The following is an 18408-nucleotide window of genomic DNA, read 5'->3' as shown; positions in this document are numbered from 1 at the left end:
AAACGTCTTGTCCAGCGCTGCCATCTCAGATGTGGGCAGCTTGAAGCCAGCGAGATCCTCTTCGGCGTCTTCTTCCGCCTTCTTTGGTCCCACGATGCTCTGCGCCGGCCCCGACGTCACTTCCGGGTCGCGCGCGTCATCCCTCTACAGCTTCTGGGCATGCCCAGAAGCTGTTTAGAAGGGGATGACGCGCGCGACCCGGAACTGACGTCGGGGCCGGTGCAATGATTCCTGGGAGCTATGACGTCCAGCTCCCAGGAATCATTGCAGAGCCAGGAAGTGACGACGGGCCGCGGCCGAGGAAGGAGGAAGAAGGAAGTAAGGTAAGTATTTTTTCTTCGCTACGAGGTAAGTAAAAAAAAAAAAAATATGCGATTATCCATTTCTTTTTCAGGTGACCCGGAGCGAGAAGATGGAGGTAAGTATAAAAATAGGGTGGAACTCCACTTTAAATCATTTATTTAATATATTATATATAAATATTTAAATAAATGATTTAATTTTACTCTTTTTGGAAGTGTGATTGCCGTTAAAGTCCAACCCCCAGAGGGAACCCTTTCCTTTTTTGTTACAAAGTTTTAACTGGTCCTGCATTTAGGAATTAGCATTTTAGAATTACTGAATGAGGCCAAAAAATGGAAATCAAAAGAGAATACTTACGGTGCTTGTGTTCTGGTGGTATATTCCTTGAATTCGGCATCATGAATTGTGAAGTATGGTCTGAAATCGCTGCAGTATTTTAAAGGGGATATGCAACTAAAAAAGAAAATAAGCAAAAAGTTATGTCGGGAAAAGAGAATACTTATCCAGACGTAATTCTGATAATTGCTTGTTCACACCAGAAAGATACTGATAAAAGTAGCGCATGCCTGGCAATAGGAAATTTGGTTTCTTCACCAAAAAGTTTGCTGAGAATTATCCCAGAGCATAATTACATAGGTAATGTGGTTGAAAAAAGTCCATCCGGTTCAACCAACAAAAAAGTCCCTCTGGTCCAATACCCCCAGCTAGCAGCATTCCCAAATCAGTTTGGTAGCAAGCAGTATAGAGATCCATGAACCCCAAGAGGGGTGGGGGGGCAGTGACTGTCAGAGGACTCAGAGAAAAGAATTTTACAGTAATTTCTTACAAAAATTCTATTTTCTCTTACGTCCTCTGACAGTCGCCGCCAAATCATACAGTCTGCACTTCAGGGACGTCCCAAAGTAGTGTAGATGTGAGGGGTGGGAGACATAACCGTCAAAAAGGCAACGCAGCACCCAGGTCAGAGAAAAGAACCTTATCTGAACCAGAAAGGTAACCACTGGGTAACAGGAAAGCCCAACAGGAGCGAACAAACCCAGGAAAGCAAAATAACCAAAAGGGGAAAAAACCCCAACAGGAGGAGACAGGCTAAAAAACGCCATGTCTCCCCTAAGGCACTGCCGCACTCAGAACTTTGCGGCCAAAAGAGGCATCTGCCGATGCCAGAACATCAAGTTTGTAAAATTTAGTAAAGGTATGCACGGACGACCAGGTCGCCACCTTGCACACCTGCAACACCGATGCCTGATGGCGGAAGGCCCAAGATGCACTCACCGCTCTGGTAGAGTGCGCCGTGACAGGGAAAGGTGGAACCCGATTCTTAATTGAATAAGCCTGTACAATCGTCTGTCTGATCCATTTTGAAATGGTTGCCGCAGACGCAGCCGTACCCTTCCGAGGTCCCTCAGGAAGGACAAAAAGAGAATCAGACTTTCTGAAGGATTCAGTAGACGACAGGTAAACCCTGATAGCCCTTACCACGTCCAAGGAATGCAAGGCAAACTCCTTAGGATGCTTAGGCTTCGCACACAGCGAAGGTAAGACAATGTCCACTTTCAGAAGAAAGGACTGATGAGGTCGCAAGACCACTTTGTCCCTATGAACAACCAGATAGGGGGAGCGGCACGACAGGGCAGCCAACTCCGACACTCTGCGAGCAGATGTGACCGCCACCAGAAAGGCAACTTTCCCTGACAGCACCGGCAGAGCAATTTCCCGGATGTTCTCAAAGGGAGGACGTTGCAAAACGGACAAAACCAAATTCAAGTCCCAAGGAGGCAAGGGTGCCCTCCTAGGGGGAGCCAGATAACGCACCCCCCCCCAGAGGGCGTTGAAAAATAATGGCCAGCGCATGAACAAATAAAAAGCCTTTTATTATAAAAGAAAAAACACTTTCTCAGAGAGAAAAAATAATAAGAAGTAAAAAGGCTGAGACTGCAGCCCCAGCCAGGGAAAAGCCAGCCTACTCCTATGCTAGGCAAAGACAAACTGATTTGGGAATGCTGCTAGCTGGGGGTATAGGACCAGAGGGACAGCCCCCTGTAGGTGTGTCTATACAAAGGTTTTGTGAATGTTTTCTAACAAAATATTATGCCTAGCTTACTCCTGTGGATAACACCAATACCCAGAAATGCAGACTGTATGAGTGGGCGGCGACTATCAGAGGACGCAAGAGAAAAGGATTCCTTTCTGGTCCCCCAACAGGCAAAGGGATATTCCCTGGATCAACTTTAACTATACAATATTAGTATCCAGTTATATTATGTGCATTAAGGAAAGTATCTAGGACTTTTTTTTCCTAACAATCTACTGAGCTGACCAGGACTCTGGAGGGAGTCTTTTCCACATTTTCACAGCTCTTACTGTGAAGAAGCCTTTCTATATTTGGAAATTACATCTCTTTTCCTCCAGACATAAAGAGTATCCCCTTGTGATGACCTTAAGGTGAATAACTACACTGGGTTCATTATATGGACCCCTTATGTTTTTGTAATCATATACATATATAATCATATTCCCCTTTAATCTCATCTTCTCAAGAGAGAATAAATTCAGTTCCTTCAATCTTTACTCATAGCTGAGCTCCTCTTATCAGTTTGGTTGCCCTTCCCTGCACTTTCTGCAGTTCACCAATATCCTTTTTGTGAATTGGTGCCCAAAACTGAACTGAATATTCCAGATGGGGTCCTACTAATGGTTTGTACAGGGGCAAAGGTATTTCTCGCTCCCTCTGCAGTCTGTACCTCTCTTAATACAAGAAATAATTTTGCTCACTTTGGAAACTGCAGCTTGGCATTGCATGCTATTATTAAACTTATAATCTTTAAGAAAATCCAGGTCCTTCTCCATCATTGATTCCCCCCATTGTACTCCCCCCCCCTAGTATGTATGATGCATGCAGATATTTTTAGCCCCCAAGTGCATAACTTTACATTTTTTATGATTAACATTCAACTGTATAAAATAAAGACTTAAAAAAAAAAAAAAAAAACACTTTAAAGATAAATACACATATTATAAATGGGATTGGTTTTTACCCTGAAAAAGCTTAAAAAAAACATCCTATTCTGTGGCACTTTTATAATACATTAACATTTAGTATATCACCTGGCGAGAACATGTAGCATATTTTTGGGAGACATTTTGATTGGTTTATTGGCAACTTTGGCAGAGAATATTCACTGAAATATACAGTAGGTGGCAGCAAAGATAAGACGCTGAAAATGTTATACAAGTGGATTAGGGTGACTGTAGTCATATAAATGCACTATTGCAAGAACAAAGTTGAGTAATGTCTGTGCTATTATTTATATTGCACTAACAGTTACATTTTCATAACAAGCTTGCCGAGACCATAGAAGAATAGGGAAGGTCCCAAAATCTTGTCCTGAAATTTTAACTTAGTACAAATAAAAAAAGTATCACAGGCAGTACTGCACTGTGTTCTATGTTCTTTTAAGTAGAGTAACAAGCTAAGAAGGTTATCGAGGTAACAATGGAATTAGGAGCAGCTGGGGAGCATGGGCAGTAGGTTGGGGAGGGAGGTCCTTTCAGGGTCGGGACAAGGGGTGAGCAGGAGGGACGGTTGCCATGGGCTCAATGGTTTATTGCAGGGATGAGGGAGGGGCGCCTTGACCCTAACCCTAAGGGAAGGGTGGGGCGCAGTTTGGCATCCTTGCCCTGGGTGCTGGGTGACCTTGTCCCGTCACTGGGTCCTTTGCGGAGCTACTGTCACTTGGGCATGGGCAAGGTGCCAGTGTCTCTTTGAAGCCCAACTGAACCTTAGTAATTTAGTAGTATAATGCAGTAAAACTGCATATACAGTAATAAAAGGTTACTTTATTTTATTTATTTTTTGTATTATACATCGCGAAGTGCTGCAGTATTTTAAAAAACCCTGTGCCAGCAGCACATATGGACCACGGATCTCTCCAAGCTCTCAAACAGTCCAACACCTCCTGAGTACTACTCCAATCAACAATGCTGATGAAGGAGCCCAATATTTATAACTGTATAGGCATCTTGACTGCATTACAGTAATAAATAGCAAGGGTTCAATTGGGCTGTTCAGACATGATGGCTTTGTACGGATGTCTCTGTCTACTAATTTTTTAAATCTTGCTGATCAGGTTAATTTACCAGCTTTATGATGGCGTTTAGATGTACAAATCAGATTTAGAAAAAGGCCCGTTAAACAGTTTTACTCATTCTAGAAAAAAGTGTATCAATGCAGAGTCACCATTTAGAGATACCACACCACCTTGACAAGGAAGACACATGAGACATCTGCGTTAGTGGCAAGAAAATGCAATTGCATTCATTTTTACATGACAGCTGTGTGCAACTAAAACATCAGATTTTTCCACCAATGAATTCTTGGCTATAGCATGTGTATGTCAGTTGTATTTCATTGCTATTTTACAAAAGATAAATCTTGCCATATGAGTTAAAATTGTTTTAATTCTAAATAAGACTAAAGCCATAGGCCAACAGACTTGATATTTGGAAACAACCATATTCAACATACATTTAGGCCCCTTTAAAACTTGTGTGACTTTACAGTCGCACGATTTTACCGTGATTTTGCCACGATTTTGACTGGGCTTGAATGTCTTTGGACCTCAAAACGCATCAAAATTATACCAAAGTAGTGCACAGAAATGAATGATACTCATTGGAAACAATGGAGAACAACTTGTCATGCGATTTGCAGTCCCAAATCGCATGACAAGTCACACAAGTGTGAAAGGGGCCTTAAGAGTGAGCACACAAAACTACTTTGATACACACTCCTCGACCCATGTTTACTTGTCTGTCTGCCTTTCTCGCTAATATACACGCACCTGCCACTTTATTGGGTACACCTGTTCAATTGCTTAGGTAACACTAAATGCTTATCAGCCAATCGAATGCCAGCAACTCAATGCATTTAGGCATCTAGACATGGTGAAGAGGACTTGCTGAAGTTACAACCTGAGCATCACAATGGGGAAGAAAGGGGATTTAAGTGACTTTGACCGCGCCACGATTGTTGGTGCCAGCTGGGCTGGTCTGAGTATTTCAAAAACTGCTGATCTCCTGGGAATGGTCCGAAAAAGCGAAATATCCAGGTAGCGGCAGTTGTGTGAACGAAAATACCTTGTTGACGTCAGAGGTCCGAGAAAAATTGGCAGAATGGTTCGAGATGATAGAAAGGCAACAGTAACTCAAAAAACCACTTGTTACAACCAAGGGATGCAGAATACCATCTCTGAATGCACAACACATCGAACCTTAACCCTCCTCTTATGTTAGCTTTCTGTTACTATCCATGATGTTTAGGGTCGGTTTTGACCGTGTTTTAAATCAGCCATAAAATACCCTCTGAACAATTATTTATCATCCAATTTGTTTCTTACCTCTTGGTTACCTTGTTAGGCTTCTTTATCCTTGAAAAGGTTTTAATATTTTTGGTGTGACCCCTTAGACCTTTCTTTTGATAGCATACCTCTCATTTTCAAATTTAAAAAATGGTAAAATAAAGTCAGCAACTCTGAAATGTATTGGTCCTATGTTTCTTCACTTTATTTAGAGAAGCAGACAAGCAGGCAAAGAGATAGGCCCCTCCCTAACTACAGCTCACAGGGTTGAGAGGGGATTGGCTGTCAGTGTTACTAAGCAGAGAGAGTGTTTATGATTTCAGTTTTGGATTATTAGTGTCCTATAATCCTATATTATAACTGGGTCAGAATTGACCCTAACACCATAAACGTCTTAATTTTCACCACAGTATTTTATAATTCAGTGAAAAGGATTATTTTTCTATTACATTGTTTAAATAGAGGTTCCTGACAAAGTAAAAAAATCTTGATGCAATAAACAAATTTATGTGATACTTATAGACATTCAAAACCTGAAAACGGGTCGGTTCTGACCCTAACATAAGAGGAGGGTTAAAGCAGATGGGCTACACGTGGGCACACAATGAGATTAGAGGAGAGGCGGTTTAACTTTAAGCTGCGTAAGGGGTTCTTCACTGTAAGGGCGGTGAGAATTTGGAACTCTCATCCACAATTGGTGGTAGCTGCGGGGAGTATGGCTACTTTTAAAAGCCTCTTGGACATGCATCTCACAGATCCCAACATTCAGGGTTATGGGAAATGAGCAGGCCACTGACACACACACACACACACACACACACACACACACCTTTACAGGTTGAACTGGATGGACTGATGTCTTTATTCAACCTATGTAACTATGTACAGCAGCAGAAGACCACACCGGGTGCCACTCCTGTCAGCTAAGAAAACGGAGGCAACAATTCGCACAGGCTCACCAAAATTGGACAATAGAAGATTGGAAAAACGTTGCCTGGTATGATGAGTTTTGATTTCAGTTGAAACATTCAGATGGTAGGGTCAGAATTTGGACGTAAACAACATAAAAGCATGGATCCATCCTGTTTTGTATCAACGATTCAGCTGGTGGTGGTTTAATGATGTGGAGGATATTTTCTTGGCACACATTGGGCCTCTTGGTACCAACTGAGCATCATTTAAATCCCACAGCCTACCTTTGTATTGTTGCTGACCACCTTTATGACTACAGTGTAACCATCTTCTGATGGCTCCTTCCAGCAGGATAATGCACCATATCACAAAGTTCAAATCATCTCAAACTGGTTTCTTGAACATGACAATGAGTTCAGTGTACTCCAATGGCCTCCACAGTCACCAGATCTCAGTCCAATAGAGCACCTTTGGGATGTGGTGTAACAGGAGATTATCATCATGGATGTGCAGCTGAGACATCTGCAGCGACTGCATGATGCTATTATGTCAACGTGGACCAAAATCTCTGATGAATGTTTCCAACACCTTGTTTGATCTATGCCATAATGAATTAGGGCAGTTCTGAAGGCAAAGGGGGTCCAACCCGATACCAGCAAGGTGTACCAAATAAAGTGTCCGGTGAGTGTATAAATTGAAGATTTTATAAAGACTTACCCTATAAGGGCTAGCACAGTTTCAGAAGACTGTGAAGGAGAAGGAGCCATTACCACCAGAGGTTCCCCAAGCAATACCAATTCCCATAGCAGCTGGATGTGGAAGAAGACTGGGGAAAAGCACCTATACAAAAAGAGCAGCCGGTTTTAAATCACATAAAAGTTCAGCTCATAAAAGAAAATCACATTAAATTGAACCTGTGCGAATAGAAAAACCATAAAGTGTGACATCTCTTGAAGACCCACTCCTAGAACAGCTTATACCCATGTTCCCTATGCTCCTATGTCTTTGCCGCCATTTTGAATTTGATGTCAGAAACCCGATAGACCTAGACTTTGTCCCTTTAGTAAGGGTCCTTTCACACGAACGAGCTAATCAGATCCACCTGTCAGTTTTTCAGGCGGACGTGATCGGATGCTCCATGCATCCCTATGGGGCAGTGGGATATCAGCGGAGACATCTCCGCTGACACCTGCTGCTATCCTATTCTGATCCTATCCGTGAAATCCGGACCGATGGAAACGCTATTTTCCATCTGTCCAGCAGATCAGATGAGAATGGACAGGCGGTCCGTTCTCATCCGATTCCCCCATGGAGGACACCAGGGAACCTGACAGCTCTGTCTCCGCACACAGAGCGGAGACGGAGCTGTCATCCGCCTGCTCAGTGGGGATCGGCAGACCGATCCCCCTCTGAGCAGAGAACGGACTGCACCCTGTGAAAGGACTCTAACACTCTATGGTTTTCCCTTTCACTCTTCCCCTGTTGCTACATAGTAATTTACATAGGGAAGTGAGAGGTGGAGGGGCTGGGCCAGCACAGAAAATGAGCGGGCTATGACATAAGGAGGAAGGGAGCTGTGCTAGAGAAGAGAATTCCTAGACTTGTCAAATTTTCTAGCAAGGCACATTGCAAGTGAATAAAAAACAATTTACGAACAAGAAAAACACTGCAAGCATGAATTTAACATACTAGATTTTCCTATGCTTGTATCTGCAATTTGTTAGGTTGGTGAGTGTTTTAACAGTGCAAGCAACCACACACGTGCGCGTACTGCAATGTCAACAGCTCCTAGTTGTACAGAAGAAGTACCATTAACAAATGAACACTCAGCACTAGCCACACTATATGCCTGTAGAAAGGAGACCACCAACAATCCATAAATTAGGTCACAATTATAGCACCAAAACAAGAATACTTTTGCAGGTGTACCCAAGTTAATCGCGCACAAGGGGATGCACTGGGCTTAAAAATAAAGTGAGAAAGAGACACAGGAAGTTTATGATCTTGCAAGTCATCTACTTTCCCCAGCACACACTAGAGATGATCCAGTCTGGAGTTGCTGGTTACCCTGTACCACTGGCCATAGTGTGAGTGTTCATTCTCCTATGACCCCAAGGCATGGGTGCTCAACCTGTTGCCCTCCAGCTGTTGAAAAACTACAAGTCCCATGAGGCATTGCAGGGCTGACAGTTACAAGCATGACTCCCAAAGGCAGACGCAATATGGAACAAGTAATTCCGTAACAGCTGGAGGGCCACAGGTTGAGCAGCACCCATGGCCAAAGTGCTTACCAAATGCGGTTACATGTGACACAAGTTTTTTTTGATTTTATTTTATTTATTGTTTAACTGTTTAAGATTGCGCTTTTCCCTTTGTTTATTGCGCGTTTCTTTGTGCCTTTTTCTCTCTCTGTACTGAAGCAATACAGCTTCTTACACTGTGTAACATCATTTAACAATGAAGCTTAATACAAAATCTTAAAGTGGCAATAAAGCCCAAGTCTAAATATTTTTAAAAATGTTCCTTCCCTCTTTCTCCTACTTATCCAGCAAACCCTGTAGAAAAAGATCTGTGTACTTACCTATTTTTAATTCTGTCAGGTCACATAGTTTAGCAGCTCTGCCTCCCCAGTGTAACAGCTGTGAGTTCCCGGAGCTGTGGCGCCACCCTTAGGCTCCCATGGCCCAGCCTTTGTCTGCACACTCCCTCCTCTCCCCTGCAGCAGCTGCTGCTCGCTTACACAGGGGAGTCAGAGCTACTGGATCACATGACCGGCCTAAAAATAAATCAGTACACAAATATTTTTGATACAGGATATGTAGGATAAAGTAGGAAGAGGTGATGTTCTTAAATAGACCAGAGTCAGGCTTCTCTTCCACTCTAACACCTGCAAACAAGGCAACTTGGAATTACATTATATACTGTTATGCTTATACCTGAACAGATCAACTTCATGGATGGTTGGTAATGACACAGAAATTTGTGCATCTGTCTAAAATAAGGAAAGAAAAGAAACTGTCATAGGAATACAGTACAATAAAGATCAGGAGTTATATATTCTGTGAAAAAGCTCAGGTACTGATACTTCTTTGTAAAATCCACATCATATGCATTGAGCTACGCTGGGTAGCTTTGTTCAACATATTTCAATGCATAGAAAAGGCACGTATTATTGTTTTATATTTTTAAGTGCTTTTTACAAATTTTAAAAGGATTCATTTTTTCGGGTTTTATACATGTATGTGTTTGATTTATCCATTGAAAAACCAAATTGTGGTTTTATCAGTATTACACAAAGTACTGTCCTTTTGATGGATATAGTCTGTCATATCAATATATGGATAAACACAGCAGCTATTTAAAATTTAAGTGTAAAGATTAAGTACAAAGCTTGTGACTTTGAAAAGGGGAATAGGGGAAAGGGGGAGACTGGTTTCAAAATTGCAAGTATTGAACACGCTAACTGAAGTGTATTTAATACTTGGTACAAAATCCTTTGTTAAAGCGGAGTTCCAGCCATTTACTCACCTGTCCAACGGTCCAGCGATGCGGCCGCCCGAAGCCTCGATCCTCTCCCTCGGCATCACTGCTGTGGGCACCCGGCTGTTACAGTTTGCGGCTTCACAGCCGGGTACCCACTGCGCATGCGCGAGTCGTGCTGCGCGCCGTGATTGGCCGGCAATCTTCTGGGACCTCTGACGTGTCCCAGAAGATTGCAGGGAGGGAGGGGGAGAGGAGAACTTCCGCTCAGGGCGCCGCGGCGCTCCGAGCGGAAGTGGGAGCGGGTACCTGTCAAAACTAGGTACCCGCTCCCCCCCCCCAAAAAATGACATGCCAAATGTGGCATGTCGGGGGGTCAGGACTCCCTAAAGCGGAAGTTCCACTTTTGGGTGGAACTCCGCTTTAATGACAGCTTCAAGATGCATCCTGTGTGGAGATACTAGACGCATGCATTGCTCAGGTGTGATTTTGGCCTATTTTTTTTCCACACAAACATTCTTCAAATCTTGAAGGTTCCATGGGCCTCTTCTAGGAGCTCTGATCTTTAGTTCTTTCCATAGATGTTCTACTGGATTCAAGTCAGGTGATTGGCTGGGCCATTCTAGCAGCTTTATTTTCTGTCTTTGAAACCAATTGAGAATTTCCTTGGATTTGCGTTGGGAGTCATTGTCTTGCTGAAATGTCCACCCTCGTTTCATTACCATCCTGGTAGATGACAGCAGATATACATCAAGAATGTCTCGGTACATTTCTCCATTCATCCTTCCTTCAATGACATGAAGTTTGCTAGCACCATATGGTGAAAAACAGCCCCACACAATGATGTTCCCACCTCCAAACTTACTGTTGGTACGGTGTTTTTGGGATGTTTTGCAGTGCAATTTGACCTTCAAACATAGTATGTATTAAGGCATCCAAAGAGTTCAATTTTGTTCTCATCTGACCAGACTATATTTCACAGGCTTGTCTAAATGTTGTGCAGCAAACTTTAAACGAGCTTCAACATGCTTTTTCTTCATTAATGGAGTCTTGCGTGGTGAGCGTGCATACAGGCCATGGCTGTTGAGTGCATTACTTATTGTTTTTTTTTTAAACAATTGTACCTGCTAATTCCAGGTCTTTTTAAAGCTCACCTGGTCCTTGGCTCTTGGACAACTCTACTAATATTTATTTTCACTCATCTGTCAGAAATCTTGTGAGGAGCACCTGGTTGTGGCTAATTTATGGTGAAATTATGTTCTTTCCACTTTCAGATCATGGCCCCAACAGTGCTCACTTGAACATTCAGAAGTTTAGAAATCCTTCTGTAACCATTACCATCAGTATGTTTTGCAACAATAAGGTTGGGAAGGTCTTGAGAGAGTTCTTTGTTTTTACCCATCATGAGATGTTTCTTGTTTGACACCTTGGTAATGAGACTTTTTATAGGCCATGAGTTGAGACTGAACCAGCTGATATGAAGTTGCATTGACAAGGGGAAGGATTGCTTTCTAATTACTAATAGATTTCAGCTGGTGTCTTCACTTTCCATGTCTTTTTGCACATCCCTTTCTTCATGTGTTCAATACTTTTTCCCTGTGTCATTCCATCTTATTACACATAACTTAATTTCTGAACTTATTTGTTTGGTTTCTTTGTATGTATGGATTGCATGGGTTGTTACTGACATGTAATGAAAATGTAATGTCACTTTTAGAAATATATTTACCTAGAAAAATAGTAATGTGTTGAATACTTATTTTACCTGCTTTATAAGAGTGATGGAAAAGTTGAAGCATTGTTTCACAGTACCCTGTGGCTTTGATTGAGTCTTGAGGCAAATGCAGCAATTTTAGAAGGGCATCAACGGAAATTTGGGGAAAATTCTTGGTCCATTTGTTAAGACCAGCCATTAAAGAGCAATAGCCCAGTGGCTGTCTGAAAAAATGATTGAACAGCTTTTAAAGTAGTTTAATCTGAATATTTTTTGTCATTTACCTTGCCAAAATTGTAACCAGCACACTCAATACACAACTGGAAATTCACATGCACAGAGCCACCATCTTTGATCACAGAGGAAAAGACAAAAAGAGGGGGGGGGGAGGGTGAAGATGTCAGTCATTATTACTTGCATCAGGAGCCTGCATTTCTATTATGTTCTGATGTCTACTCTCTCTCTGCCCCTGGTAGCCCAATCGTATGAGAACAGAAACTTGGCATATTGGGGAACATTCGAGAAAGGAAGATGAATATACAAAAAGGAGTAGAGTATAGCTCAACTCCCAATGGTTTTACTAGCGACTAGAAGAGACATTTGGTGAGCAAACACCTTTATTCTTTTTCCTCTGAAAGACTTAATATGCCCAATTAATTTTAAATGCTTTCCTTGGTGCTAGGATTACTTTAAGATTTGGCACACATTATGCAATTTTCTTTCCTTCAACCATGGGTTGAAGGAAAGAAAATCGCTTGATTCTCCCATCAACAGTCAGTGTTAATGGGGGAATTTCTCCCACTGCGCTACAGGTTTCTGACAGCAGCAGTATTCTGCTATTAGAATACAACCATCACTGCTGGTTGTAATGAAGTAGATTGGTAGATCGACTTCAGTACAACCAGCCTGCCCATAGATGGAATGAAATTTGGCCAATTCCAGCTGAACTGGAATATCGATCAACCTATGGCCGGTTTAAATCTATCCAAGAAATCACAAGAACAACATATCCCCATTCAACCACTTTTACCTGTGGAGTCATATCCACTATCTGAGTTGTCCCTGGCTTGTCATGTCTGGTTGGTATTCGCACCTAACAGAGAGATTGAAAGGTAAAGTTGGACAATGAGTAGTTAAAAAGAGAACACTCACAAGAAAAAAAGCATAAAACATATACCTGTATCCCAATATATTCAGAGAAAAGTCAGCAGATAATCTACCTTTTTTATCATAATGGATACTTCAGGATAGGACAGTGAAATTACAAACAATGGACAGAATATTAAAGCTGAACTCCATACATAAAACCCCCCCCACCAATTCAGGTATGTATGTCTAGATTTTAAAAATGATTAAGTGTGTCTTTAAATATAACTACTGATTTAACTCTTGCAGTTTCTTGTATAGAAGAGCTCAGGCTGGTAGATGCTCCAGGTTGTGGGCAGGCCGGGTTGCATGGAAAGGGAAGCCCGCGGGAGGGAGACAAGTAATTGGTATCATAGGCAACCTGCGCCCCACTGACATTGTAGTTTTTTCAATTCCCTGGAGTTAAGCTTTATAGAGAAATTCTGCTGCAATTAGAAGGATTTTAAATTGATGACTATTTTTTAAAGAGACAATCAAATATAGAAACTGTGTCCAAAAAAACTATCAGGGAGAAAAAACTGGTTACCAGCATGTTCTGTGTTCAACCCAAAACTGATTTTTTTCCCCATTACTGACTACAATCATGCCCTGTACAGTGTGTTTCTATCAGGAAGCAGCCATCTTGATAGTGGCAGGGCTTTACTTCCATGTGTCAGACTCTCTAGCAAGGAGTACAGTAAGCATCACAGTAGTGAAATCGTCAAATCTCACTCCAAATCTCCTGAGACTAGCAGTCAGAGGCAACTAAAGATTAGATTAACCTTAGAGAATTTTGCACTGCAGATATACAGACAGAAGGATGTAGGCATAGACACACTCACATACCATACCAGGAAGTGCACTTCAATTTTTCAAAAGCAATTCCAGACAAAAGGTACATTTTAAGGGTTAGGCGCAAAGAACATTTCTAAATGTTCCCTATAATATAACAGATATTTAAATGTTTAAGTCCACTTTAAAATTTCCATTGGGGAATATTCATATGTTCACATGCTTTGCAGACTATGGTGTTCTTCATAAACACCATAGTCTGTCTACAATAAAACATCACCCATTGGTCTACCTAATATCTCTGAATACAGCCTATCACGTTACCCTAATCCTGTAGATATGCAGCATTTTTAGCAATCATGTTAGCAGGCCTAGCTGCCTAAAGTGTATCTAAACGCAAAAACAAAAATGTAACATATTGCAGCTTACCAACTCTTAAATGAGGTGGCTGCATTCGTTTTCTGTTTCAAGGCTTTTTTTCCCTTTATTTTTGATCCAGCCAGTACCACACTTCCTGTCTTAGAGTGTCTCCTCCATCTAAAGCTGGCCATACATTATACAATTTTCTTATTCAGTTTCCTTTAGAATAACCTTCAGCTATGTAGTGCAAGGATCTGCATTGAAAGTGTTTAGGTTTGACTTCATATTATATGGTTTTAGTTAATCTAAAGGAAAATGGTACAAGACAAGAAATGTATTGACATCATAGAATGAACAATGGAAACACCCTGGGACAGCAGAACTGTCTGGAAAGGGTGTGGACCCATAGATACAGATGGACTTAAAACCTAAATTAGAAGGCCCCTTTCACACGGCTCCATTTCATCGACTGAGCCGTTCTGCTCAGCAGGGGATCAATCTGTTGATCCTCGCTGAGCAGGCGGATGACAGCTCCGTCTCCGCTCTGTGTGCCGAGACGGAGGTGTCAGATCCCCGCTGTTCTCTATGGGGGAATCGGATGAGAACGGACCACCTGTCAGTTCTCATCCGATCTGATCCGCCAGACGGAGGGAAAATAGGGTTTCCATCCGTCCGGATTTGACGGACAGGATCGGATCGGATGTCAGCGGACATGTCTCCGCTGACATCCGCTGCCCCATAGAGATGCATGGGGCATCCGTTCAGATCAACCTGGAAAATTGACAGGCGGATCTGAACGGTCCGCATGTGTGAAAAGGGCCTTAGCCTAATAAATTAAAGTCTAAATCCCACTAACAATTCTTCTTAAGCAGTTACAGAAACATTTTTTTTCATCATAGCTTGGTCATTTAAAGAAAGAAGAAAAGTTTTGCAGCTATCAATTGTCAGAATTGGTAAACTATAACATACAAGCAGTCCTCTGAGTTACAAACATCTGAATTACAAACGACTTACAAGTGGAGGGAAGACAACAGAAGTGAGAGGAAATCTATCCCTAGGAGGGAAATTCACTCCTGTAAGGGCTTGTTCACACTTCACTCAATTTCTAACGCTTAACAAATGCTCCTATAGCGTTAGTATTGGTGTTAGACCTGCGTTAATAAACTTTAATATGAACGTTGGACTGGTGCTTTACAAGCGTTAATGACAAGTTAAAAATGCTCCCCAAATGCCCTATAGGCAGTTTTGAAGCGTCTGAGGAGCGTTAAGACGCAGGAAAACCACTCCACAAATGCCTATTCCATTACTAACAAACTAATCTTAACGCCCCGCAACTGCCTGCCAAAGCGTTTGTGAAGCGTTACCATAGACTTGAATGGAAGGCACTGAAAGGCTTCAAACACCTCCTGACTGGACATGAAGCTTCTATTCTGAAGCAACGCGGTGCCAAGGCTTCATGTTTTTATAGTGTAAACAGTACTACGTGCTAACCATTGTATAATTTGCATAGGCGTTTGAGGGGCGTTTTTAACGCCTCTCAAGCGCCTGCTTTTAAGGCCAGTAAGAGTTACCATGGGAAAAAGGTGTCTCCACTGAAGCCTTATCCCCAATACTTTATTCCACAACAACCCAAAATTATCTAAATCCAATTGTCATAGGGACAGAAGGTGAGGTGAAATTTTCTGAACAAAGGCACAGACAGCAAAACAAACATTACAGGGGCGTTAACCTTTCCCTTTGCTAAAAAACATAAAAAAAACATAAAAATCATTTTTTTGGCTGGAGTACCTGTTCCATCATGCATACAAAGTCAACTTAAACTACAACTAAAGAAAGCCTATATATTTTTAGTGAGCCCTTAACAAAGCTCGTGAAAATGACACATATTATTAAATATAATAGAAAGGAGTGAAGTAAATGCACACCTACGCAACTAATGCAAAAAAACTCACTCACCCCGCGCTCTGATTTGACAGAGATACAATTATATATATACAAAGAACCCTAAAATGGGTCTCAGCAGCTGCTATAATAAAGAAAGCATAACAAAGGTGTAATAGAGAATCTAAAACCATATAGATAAATCTACAACACTAGCAGCGCTAATGAACATATTCTGCTGATAACAGTATTAAGGTCACTCCTGCATGGAAAAATTGATGACTGAGTCCGGAATTCTAATCCCAATCAATAAAAGTGAGTCACAGTCCAAAACACAGGGAAAGGGTGTGAAGGATCTCTTAATCATCCACCGAGCTTCCACCAATCACCGGTGATCCCCCCTCTCTCTGAAAACTCACCAGATGATCGATCAAAACTCTCCCTCAGAGGATATACCAATCCACCAATAAGCGACTCCAAATTCATCAGATCGAAATTCCATGTGATATTTAATAGCCTTCATACAACACTCCATTCAAGATATCATGTAAATAAATAGAGTGGGGGCACATAGTGTAATTCCACAACTTTTAATGGAACAAAATCAAAACACATCAGCCCCTCTCCCCTCAAGATGTCTACTTACAGAAAAGCATAAGAATGAAGGCATTCAGTAAAAGTATGCACGCTCTGTGACCCCCACTGCATCGGTCCCGTGTTCTCCAAGTACCTGTAGCGTGGCATCAGTATTCAGGCGACCGCGCACACACGCCCTGACCCATTTCGTTGTAAGGACTTCCACTGAGAGTGTGTGTGCGGCGCGGTCGGCCGATATTTGTATAGCTACCGGCGCAGGCGCACTAAACGCACTCGCTGTTGACCCGGAAGCGAACGGGACTCTCTAACTTGTGTTCTCAAGACGTCAGCGCCTGTGATAGTGCTTCCGCGAACTCTCTAAACGCGAAACACACTGTGTGACGAGACCAATCTCGCCACTGGGCATCGGAGAAGCCTGGTTGCTCGCCTCCTGCAATGTGACTATGGACTCTCTCATCAGCCCATGCTAAACGTAAACCCCATGGCGATTTGACTGTGTGTGTGGCATCTGAGCGCTGTTTGGATATGTTGAGCGCTCAGATCCAGGCTATCTGGGGATGGGTTGAATGTGGGGGTTCTGTTCAGTAGACTGGGAGTTATGCATTTTTGTGTTTCGTTAACCATGTGGCTAATGGAGTCTTGCCTCTATCCTGGAAGCTAAACCTTATTCCTGTAAACTGTAAGGCACAGGAAGTGCACTCCTAATATGGTCATTCCAGGAAGTTCAATGTGGAGACGGGCTGTCTAAACAATGTTGCTTTTGGTCTGAGGTGGCTTTCCATTCACCTATTGTCAGGTGTGCTAATGACCTCACCTGTTGTCTGCTAAGGGATGTATTGACACTCAGAGTAATGTGTATTGAGGGCTCGTTAGGGAACCATTGTTCGGTGTCTGGCATTGTGTACATTGATTACCCCCTGGGGGCTTCTGTCTCCTTGCACATGACAGTCCTTCTGGTCAAGCTATCTGACCAATCACTGCTGACTCATTTTCAAGCCCTCATTTGTATGGCTGGAGAGGCACTCATTTGCATGGCCGGAGAAGACCTTATGGGGAACTGCAGGTACTGTGCAATTGACCAATGGGAAAGCGGTTGTTGGGGGAAGGATGTTCCAAATTCTGTATAAAAGTGTGCTGTGTTCTTCCAATAAATGTTGTTCCCGTTTTACCCTCAACTCGGAGCTTTGTCTCGTTTTTGGAGGGGGATTTATTATACAGAAGGCTGTTCGATTGTTTGGGGCTCCTCTTTGGATGATTATTCGTATGCTGGTGTGCTACAGGGGTAATTCGTACATGCTGCAAAGGTTGTACATCCACTAAACGGCGGTTTCATTCCTTTTTACGCTGAGGTTCGTTACACACTGGATCTATCTTACAGAATCCTTACATTCCAAAGGTTTAAATATAGATTTATAGATTAATTGTTTTAATCAATAACTATTAATATTATATGTGGGTCATCAATGTGCAGTCTAGTTTTAATCAATTCTTTCTAGCTTTTATTCTTGGTGTCGTCCCCTTTTTTTTAAGCGGGATTTTAAGAAGTTTTTATGAATTTTAAGAAAAATTATTAATTTTTTATGGCTCCGGGTCATTAAGGTAGATTGGGGCAATTTTTTAGGATTTACCTATATTTATTTATTTATATATTATCTGTAAATGCTGGAGTATGTAATTTGTCCAATATTTTTGTCCAATATTGTATGTTCGTATCTGCTATTGTTTTAGAATATTATTCATTCTCTGTGATTAGCCAATTGATGTGATTTTATGTTTACACTAACATGTTTTTGATTTAATATGTTTTATGACCAAGTTGAGTATAACTTTTATATATGTACAATGATAGGCATTTAGATAAATGTATGGATGCCGTACATAAGT

At 41.9% G+C, this 18408-nt stretch overlaps 1 protein-coding gene across 1 annotated transcript in view; it reads right to left on the bottom strand.

Annotated features, from left to right (window-relative positions):
- DENND6A (DENN domain containing 6A) overlaps positions 1–18408 on the bottom strand; it is a 121887-nt gene that overhangs the window by 42464 nt on the left and 61015 nt on the right. The window contains exons 8-11 of the mRNA XM_082265514.1: positions 12800–12862; positions 9512–9567; positions 7293–7415; positions 661–756 (exon numbers count right to left, since the gene is read on the bottom strand). Of these exons, the coding sequence (XP_082121640.1) occupies positions 661–756; positions 7293–7415; positions 9512–9567; positions 12800–12862 (338 nt within the window). The remainder of the gene's footprint in view (positions 1–660; positions 757–7292; positions 7416–9511; positions 9568–12799; positions 12863–18408) is intronic.

This window comes from Pelophylax lessonae, assembly GCF_965119305.1.
Source record: "Pelophylax lessonae genome assembly, chromosome: 8".
NCBI classification, from domain to species: Eukaryota; Metazoa; Chordata; class Amphibia; order Anura; family Ranidae; genus Pelophylax; species Pelophylax lessonae.
The sequence above is the reverse complement of the archived record's forward strand: the minus strand, read 5'-3'. Positions and strand labels throughout refer to the sequence as shown.